Raw genomic sequence first — 9,280 nt, 5'->3', positions numbered from 1 at the left:
TTAGGATGAAGAGAGGTGTAGAGAAGGAGGAGACAGGGACGATAGTTATTCAGTTTGAGGGTGAGGTTAGTCAGAGAGTATTTTTAGGGTTTTTGGCATATAGGGTTAGGGAGTTTGTGCCAAAACCGTTGAGATGTTACAGGTGCCAGGAGTTTGGTCATATAGCTAGGTCATGTAGGAAGGGACAGAGATGTGGTAGATGTAGTGGGGAGCATGAGTATGGGGAGTGTGACATGGGAGTGGAGCCGAGGTGTTGTAGTTGTGGTGGGAAGCATAGTGTAGCGTATTGGGGTTGTGAGGCGATGAAGCGAGAGGTAGTGGTCCAGCAGGTGAGAAGGGATGATAGGATTTCGTATGCAGAGGCAGTTAGGAAGGTAGGTCAGGGAAAGCAAGGTAAGGAAGGAGAAGGGCATTTGGCAGTAAGGGTAGTGCAGGAGGATCAGGGGAAGCAAGGTGAGGATCAGGGGTTTAGAAAAGGGCATTTGTCAGTAGAGGAAGTACAGGAGGAGAAAGAGAGGGTGTGGGGGGAGAAGTTGGAGATAGTGGCATTTGTGACAAGAGTAGTGAATACAATAGTGATGGTTAGCAGTAGGACAGAGAGGTTAAAGTTAGTAGTTGAAGCAGCAGTACTAGACATGGGTATGAAGGGGTTGACAATGGGGCAAGTAACACAGGAGTTAGGGAAGTTAGGGAAGAAGGTGGTTGTGAGTGATCAAGTAAGAGAGTTAGGGAAGGTGGTGGTGAGTGTAGAAAAAGCCAGAGTCAGCCCACAGGAGGCAATGAATGACTCGTAGATTAGGATTGGATAGGGTGGTGATGTTAGGGAAGGGGTTTTGTTTTGGGTATTATGGGGTTTAATGGATCGTACAGTATGTGGCGGTATGCGCCTTCAGTGGTCGCGATCTGCCATTAACTCATGGAAGAAGAAGAAGAAGTCTTTGTAGAATAAAATGGCGCAGCAAGGAGTTGATCTGGACCGGGACCAGTTCCGCTGTTGTATCTGTCAGGATCTACTGAAGGATCCGGTAACTATTCCCTGTGGACACAACTACTGTATGGGCTGTATTACAGACTGCTGGGATCACGATGATCAGACGGGGATCTACACATGTCCCCAGTGCAGGGAGACTTTTACTCCGAGGCCTGTTCTGAAGAAAAACAACATGCTGGCTGAAGTGATGGAACAACTAATGAAGACAGGACCCCAAGCTGCTCCTCCTGATCACTGTTATGCTGGACCTGCAGATGTGGCCTGTGATTTCTGCACTGGGAGAAAGCGGAAAGCCCTCGAGTCCTGCCTGGTATGTCTGACCTCTTTCTGTGAAACTCACCTCCAGCCTCATCATACTGTACCTCCGTTAAAGAAACACAAGCTGGTCAAAGCCTCCACACAGCTTCAGGAGAACACCTGCTCTCGTCATGATGAAGCTATGAAGATGTTCTGTCGTACTGATCAGCAGTGCATCTGTTATTTGTGTTCCATGGATGAACATAAAGGACATGATACAGTCTCAGCTGCAGCAGAAAGTACGGAGAGACAGAAAGAGCTTGGCATGAGTCAGCAGAAAGTCTACCAGAGAGTCCAGGAGAGAGAGAAGCTACTCAAAGAGGCCCAACAGGCTGTTTATTTTCTCAAACGCTCTGCTGATAAAGCAGTGGAGGACAGTGGGAGAGTCTTTACTGAGCTGATGCGCTCCTTGGAGACGAGGCGCTCTGAGCTGGAGAAGGTCATCAGAGCCCAACAGAGGACCACAGTGACTCAGGCTGAAGAACTGCAGAAGAGACTGGAGCAGGAGATAGCGGACCTGAGGAGGAGAGCCACTGAGCTGGAGCAGCTCTCACACACAGAGGACCACATCCACTTTCTACAGAGTTACCCCCCCCTCTCGAGTCCCAGTGAGTCTACAGACTTACCCAGCATCAGTGTCCTTCCTCTCCTGTACTTTGCAGATGTGACTGAGGTCGTGTCTGAGCTGAGAGACAAACTAGAGGACGTTCTGGAAGAGCAGTGGCCCAGAATCTCAACAACAGTGAATGCAGTTAATGTTTTACTGCCACCAGAGCCCAAGACCAGAGCTGACTTCTTACAATATTCCTCTCAGATCACACTGGACCCAAACACAGCAAACAGAGAACTGTCTTTGTCTGAGGGGAACAGAAAAGCAACATGTATGCTGCAAGAGCAGTCATATCCTGATCACCCAGAACGATTTATTGGATGGCGTCAGGTTCTGGGTAGAGAAGGTCTGACTGGACGCTGTTACTGGGAGGTGGAGTGGAGTGCAGGGGTTACTGTAGCAGCCGCCTACAAAGACATTAGTATAACAGGCACTAAGGAGAACTGTGGATTTGGATTAAATTCCAAATCCTGGGCTTTAGAGTATTACACACAATCACAAAGTTATTACTTCTTCAGCCACAATGACAAGAGCATAACAGTACCGGGCCCCTGGTCCTCCAGAATAGGAGTGTACTTGGATCACAGCGCAGGTACTCTGTGCTTCTACAGCGTCTCTGACACCATGACCCTCCTGCACAGAGTCAACACCACATTCACTCAGCCTCTCTATCCTGGACTTGGGCTTTATTCATACCCTGGGAAGGCTGAGTTTTGTGAGCTGGTTTGGGGTTTAAATTGATCTTGAAGATGCTGAGTTGTGAAAGATGAGGTAATTAGGAGTTACATTAATTCACTCAGTCACTCTATTGTTGTTCTGAAGGACACACACACACACACACTCACTATGATGTTCTGAAGGACACGCATGCACGCACGCACATGTATGTTTATTTTTAATTTTTTTTATTCTCTAAATAACGTGAGCCATAAATTAAAGGCATTTTAATATTTGTAGAGCTGCCTTGGATTTCAACTTTTTTATAACTATTTTACAGATTACGTTTGTTTTTCTACTTTAAGTGTAAATGCCATAAGAATACAGTAAATGACAGGGTCTGTCTCTTCGCTTAGGAACAATGACCATTCATTGAATATTGTGCATTTTGTCTTTTGTTCTTTTATTCTTGCTAAATAAACGTGGACATCTAAACCCAGAAGGACCTGTGTGGATATTTGATATTTGATAGATCCTACTGTCTCTCTAGAAGCTCATACTGGCTGCATATCTTTTCTAGTGTCTATCTAGTTTGGGGTTTAAATTGATCTTGAAGATGCTGAGTTGTGAAAGATGAGGTAATTAGGAGTTACATTCACTCAGTCACTCTTATCATTGTTCTGAGGGACTCTCTCACACACACACACACACACACACACACACACACACACACACACACACACACACACACACACACACACACACACACACACACACACACACACACACACACACACACACACGCATACACTATGTTTAGCTTTGTTTCTAGTTTCTAGCCTACCGGGGTAAAGTTTGTTTGATTAGATCTTTGCATATTCACATTGTTGTGAAGGGCCAGATTAAACCGAATATATATATTTATTTATATATATATATTTAATTGTATTTGTATATTCTCTAATATTCCCTGATATCCCTTGTATATTCCTTGTACAATATGCATTGAATATCCATTCTAGCCTACTGAACATCCCACAATAGTCTCCATTCTACTATTGGTCGAGACCTTGGTGCCAGGCTGCCATACCCCTCAGACCCAGTTCAAACGTACCGCTCCACATGTACGAACAAGTCCTAGTTCCGCGTAGGAATCTGGCTACCGCACCACTAATGGGACTATTTGTTCATAGTGCGTATATATACTGCGCTACTAAAGTAGGACTTCCTTTTCAGTCCAGTTTCTTACCCTCCAATAGAGTCACAGACGTAAAGCCTCCCCGCGACGCCACGTGTGGGAGTAAGGCCAAGTTCGCCTACCATCGGTATTGAGACATCGTGTATATTAATATTTGAATAGTCATATTTGGCACTATATCGTCGAGTTGGACGTAGTCTATTAAGCTAATAATAGTCTGTTAATATATAGTGCTTCGTGCGGTGAGAATACTACCGTAGTCAGTACCCCATCGTTTCGGGCAGAGAACTGGCTGCTTACCCAAGGTGGTTGACCCCACGTGAAGCTGCACCCGAGGAGCCCCAGAGCCGACGAGCGAGTGGACCTGTATACCGGATTATTCTACCGACGACAGCCCGCCTTCCCAGGCACGGATTATGCTTTGTATACTTTGATTATTCCATGGATAAAGACCCCCGACACTGCCGTGTGTTGGAACCCCCCCCCCTGGAGAGGACGCAAGGTGAGGAGACGCTCTGCAAGACGAGGTCGCTTCACGTCTCTCCCCCGTGGACCGGAGAGAGCCGGCCCACAAAGAGTCCACCTGCTTTCATCTGTGGTCCAAGGATCGCCGGCGCATTGAACGGCACTACAGTGGGTTCACCTGGGATACCCTTGGCCGGACGAGGCAGCCGGATTCTACCCCCCCCCCCCTCCTACTCCTGTCGGCTTACAAGCGACCGGATTAACCCCCTCTAGTGTATCTAGTATATAATCATTAAAGTATCATTGCTGTTATTCCTTAACTATTCCAGGTCGTATATTTACCACCTGCGCCTTCAGAGATTGGACATTCTCTATTGATATACCGACGAATACTCTTTGCCATAAAAGTGCATACTATTTCAATTCATAAATGTAATTAAGTGATTAAGTGCTTGTTCTACACACCATCGCTGTGTAGAAATAAAGACCTGTTTCGACTTCGTACATTTGTGTTGGATCCGTTTCATCTACGTGAGAGTGTTTATGATAATATATTTATGCCGTGTACTGGGTGGCCGAATATTAAATACAAAGGTAGTGGTAGTAAGTATCATATCTAGTAATACAGTCAGGGAATTGTACCCCTCAGTTACAATTGGTCCTTCGAGCCGGATGGTAATTAGTGTAATATTAATATAGTGTTATTAATATTGAAATGGCCTATGATGAACACTCCACGAAACGATCCTCCTAACCAACGCCCGCAGCGCGAACGACGGCTCCCTCAGTACTTAGAGGCTTACGCTGTCAGTCAACAACCTAGTCTTCTACTAACAGTAAACGCGGTAAAACTAGAAAGTAAAAGTATGTCTAACCCCAATGCCCAGACTACCCCGACCATAGAGGCCCCTACGGGCTCTAATGTAACTGACCAAGTTCACGGTGGGGACCAGTGGGAACCAGACATGACTTCACACCCCGCCAGTACTGAAGAAGTAGTCCCCGATGAGTCCCGGGAGGAATACAACGCTACCGAGAGAGAACTCGGCACGGAAGAAGACGGGGAGAGCACCGTGGAGATAGAACTCCAAGGCTCCGCAAGGAGTACCCCGAGGGAAGGCTCCCCTATACAACCGCCTTCTCCCAGCGAGGCAGAGAGGACCCTACAGCAGGCCTTCCTCATCAGCCTGAACGCCGCTGCTGAACGCGACCGACTGCAGATCCAGCAGCGAAGCGAACACGAGCAGATACGTCTAGAAATAAGACGCATTCAGATGGAAGAGAATGTGGCCCGAGAACGAGCCGGTGCTCAACGGGACGCAGCGCGCGACAGACAGCAGTCGCAACTAATAGAACAGCTGATCAGACGGACAACACCCTCTCCCTCCGCCAGAGGCTCCAGGAACTCGTCTAGACACACCTCCAGGGCGGCATCCCCTAGCCGAGTAAACAACCCTGAACTTGACCAACAGACGAGGTCTATACCCCCCACAGACCACCTCCCCCCACCGGTCCAAGCGAGACCTAGCAACCGGGAAGGAGCAGCATATCCTGTGGAGAGGCTAAACCAGAGACTACAAGCACTGGATGACCTAACTGAAGACGAAGAGGAAGAGGAGGAGAACCACGCCCGAAGACAGCACAGTACTCTACCGGACCAGGAGGCCCGGTACAGCCCAGGCTATACTCCCGCGGAGCTGCGCTACAGACCCCCGACTCTATACCCGGGTGAGCACGACGCACGACCCGCACCGAGGAACAGCACCTGGACAAGCGGTACTGCCGGTACCAGCCCATACCAAGGAGCGGGAGGAGACTCACCTAGGAGGCCTCTCCCCCAACGCTCGCCGATGTATCCACAGTCAGCGTCATACATTGGCACGCCTATGGTACCCGACTTCACCCAAGAGAACCGGGCCCAGTATACAGAACTCCGCATGTGTCTGGAGACCATGTTGGTGGATGTATTGGATGAACGCCACAAATACGCCATCCTACTGAAGCACTTAAAGGTACCCCGCGCACATAATATAGCGCTCGCCTACGCGACTTCCACCACCCCATACACAGCAGCGCTGGTAGCATTGGACCAGAGGTATGGGCGCATATGGGATTACGTGATCCAGGAGATCCGACACATCGACCGCTTACCCCCAGCAATAGACAATCGAGCACTGGACGACCTGTCCATCAGAGTGCAGTCCCTGGTAGGGATGTTGGGAGCGCAAAGAGAGAAGGGGAGGCATGAACTTTACGCCAACTCAAATGTGGAAAGGATCCTGGAGAAGCTGCCGCCCGCTCGTCAGGAGCGCTTTAGGCGGCAGAGGGACCACAGAGACCCGAATGGCCCCGAACCGAACCTCCTCGATCTAGCAGACTTCCTGGCGAGAGAAGTCAGCAGCCTACGGCTAGATACATTCGGACGGAGCACCCCTGGCTCCAGAGAAGGAACCAGACGACTAAATGATGGAAGAAGATCGGTGACTGTGATGCACCAATCGGAGTCAGTACCGAGCAGCAGGAGCCACAGTACCCCCTCCAGAACGGAGAAGTGGAAGATAGTGTGCCCCTACTGTGAGAAAGAACACTGGCTAGCGCAATGTGACTCCTTCCCCAAGCTGAACGCGGAGGAAGCAGGTCAATGGATAAAGTCCAACAAGCGCTGTTTTCGCTGTGCGTGCTCACACATGGCAGCCGAATGCCGCTTAAAGAAAAGGTGCACCAAGTGCGATGGAGCCCATCTGGACATACTTCACGACAGTAACAGACGGCGCCCTTCACCTGCACCATCCAGCCGCAAAGCGAGCGTCATGTACATCGATCCCGCCAGCAGCAGTGGAGCCCGAGTACTCCTAAAAGTAGTGCGTGTGACACTAAGCTACCAGAATAAAGTCCTGGACACTTACGCCGTCCTCGATGACGGGTCAGAGAAGACCCTGCTGCTCGCCTCCGCTGCGGCCCAGCTAGGGCTGCGGGGAAGCGAAACCCAAATGACAATTCGGACAATAAGACGAGATTTGAAGACGATAAAGGGCGAGAATGTCTCATTCTCTATCGCAGCAAGCGGCCAGCCTGAGCGACGGTACCAGATTGCAGACGCTTTCACCAGCCAAGAAATAGGACTGTCGCGGTACACATACCCCGTCGCCAAGCTGATGGAGAAATATGCACATCTGCGCAAGTTACCGATCCCGCTCATAGACAATGCTATGCCGACCCTGTTGATAGGCTCCGACCATGCAGACCTCATTGTCCCGATAGACCGGGTTCATACCGGACCCCGAGGCTGTCCTGCAGCAGTCGAGACCCGTTTGGGATGGACTCTCCAAGGCCCGCTCGCCAAATCTCTCAACCGAAGTACAGCCACTAGATGTCTCCACTCCCGAGTCACAGAGGGAGAAACCGCACTCCTGCAACACGTAGAGCGGCTATGGACCTTGGAACAAATGCCCTTTAAGAACGGAAAGAAAGACATTCGCTCTAAAGATGACATTTACGCAATTCACCTCCTCGAGACAGGGACCAAGAGAGTCCCGGTCAACGGCGTGTTGAGATACGCCACGCCACTCCTGCGGCGAGAAGGAATGCCTACTTTCCACGCCAAGACAGACGCCACAGAACGGTACCTGCTGAACACGGAGCGGCGCTTAGCCAAGAACCCCGCCCAAGAGAGTGTATACCGCGCTGAGATTGAGAAGCTCATCACAGCGGGACACGTCACAAAGATGGACATTAAAGAGGCTGACCAGACCACTGAATCGTGGTACGTGCCCCACCACAAGGTCCATCACAACGGTAAAGACCGCATAGTATTTAACTGCAGCTACCAGATCGGATCCCAAAATCTGAATAAAGAGTTACTGCCCGGTCCCACACTCGGCCCCTCCCTACTCGGAGTTCTACTCCGCTTCCGCCAGGAAAAGGTGGCCATCAGCGGGGACATTAAAGGAATGTTCCTGCAGGTGAGATTAGTAGAGGCGGACAAGCCCCTGTTACGGTTCCTATGGAGAGAGAAGCCAGGAGATGAGCACCCAGCCATCTACCAATGGGAAGTCCTCCCCTTCGGAACGACGTGCAGCCCCTGCTGTGCGACATTTGCACTACAGAAACATGTAGCAGAGGACCCAGCAGCGGACGAAGAGGTCCGACACAGCGTAAAGAACAGCTTCTACGTAGACAACTGTCTACAAAGCCTTTCAACCCAGGAAGAAGCCGAGGCTCTCCTGATTAAACTCCGCGCCTCATTGATCAAAGGCGGCTTTGATCTCAGGCAGTGGGCCAGCAGCGATCCGCAAGTACTGCGCAGCCTCTCCTCCGAGGACAAGGCAGCCAGCAGCGAGACCTGGATGGCTACAATCCCGGGAGAAGCCCAGGAGATGACCCTGGGATTGGTGTGGCGATTCAAAACAGATTCGCTTCACTACAGACACAAGCCCCTGACTACGGAGCAGGGAAGGCCGGCGGCGGCGCCGACCACCAGACGGAGTGTGTACACAACACTCGCCCGACAATATGACCCGCTAGGATGTATTCTACCGTACACCACCAGGGCAAAAATGATTGTACGAGCATTGTGGGACAAGGACCAGGGCTGGGACGACCCCATTCCCGCACACCTTGCATCCACCTGGAGAGAGTGGGAGATGGAGCTCCACTCACTCCCAGGCGTTAATATGCGCCGAAGCTACTTCCCACCCACGGTGAGGCCAGAGACATGTAAAATGGACTTACACGTCTTCAGTGACGCCTCAGAGGTCGCATACGGATCAGTAGCCTACTTGCGGGCCCAAGACCAGGGGGGAGAGATCTACACAGCATTTGTCCTCGCCCGCTCGAGAATAGCCCCACGCAAGCAACAATCTATCCCACGTCTAGAGCTCTGCGCAGCCCTAGCCGGAGCGCACCTAGCCACGCTCATCCAACGTGAGCTCACCATACCGGTGTCTAGAACAATCCTGTGGTCAGATTCCACGACGGTACTCGCCTGGATCAAATCGGACTCGTGCAAGTACAAAGTCTTCGTGGGAGTCAGAGTCACCGAGATTCAAGACTTAACCGAAGA

The 9,280-nt window shown here is 50.5% G+C and overlaps 1 protein-coding gene across 1 annotated transcript; it reads left to right on the top strand.

Annotated features, from left to right (window-relative positions):
- Positions 1–950: 950 nt before the first annotated feature.
- LOC311222658 (tripartite motif-containing protein 16-like) lies at positions 951–2,639 on the top strand (the record flags this gene model as incomplete). Its single annotated transcript, XM_084307247.1, has 1 exon — positions 951–2,639. One exon carries the CDS (start codon positions 951–953, stop codon positions 2,637–2,639), a length of 1,689 nt encoding a protein of 562 aa, XP_084163373.1.
- Positions 2,640–9,280: the final 6,641 nt, after the last annotated feature.

Source organism: Notolepis coatsorum, assembly GCF_963971535.1.
Source record: "Notolepis coatsorum genome assembly, chromosome: 1".
NCBI classification, from domain to species: domain Eukaryota; kingdom Metazoa; phylum Chordata; class Actinopteri; order Aulopiformes; family Paralepididae; genus Notolepis; species Notolepis coatsorum.
This window is presented reverse-complemented; position numbering and strand designations above follow the sequence as displayed.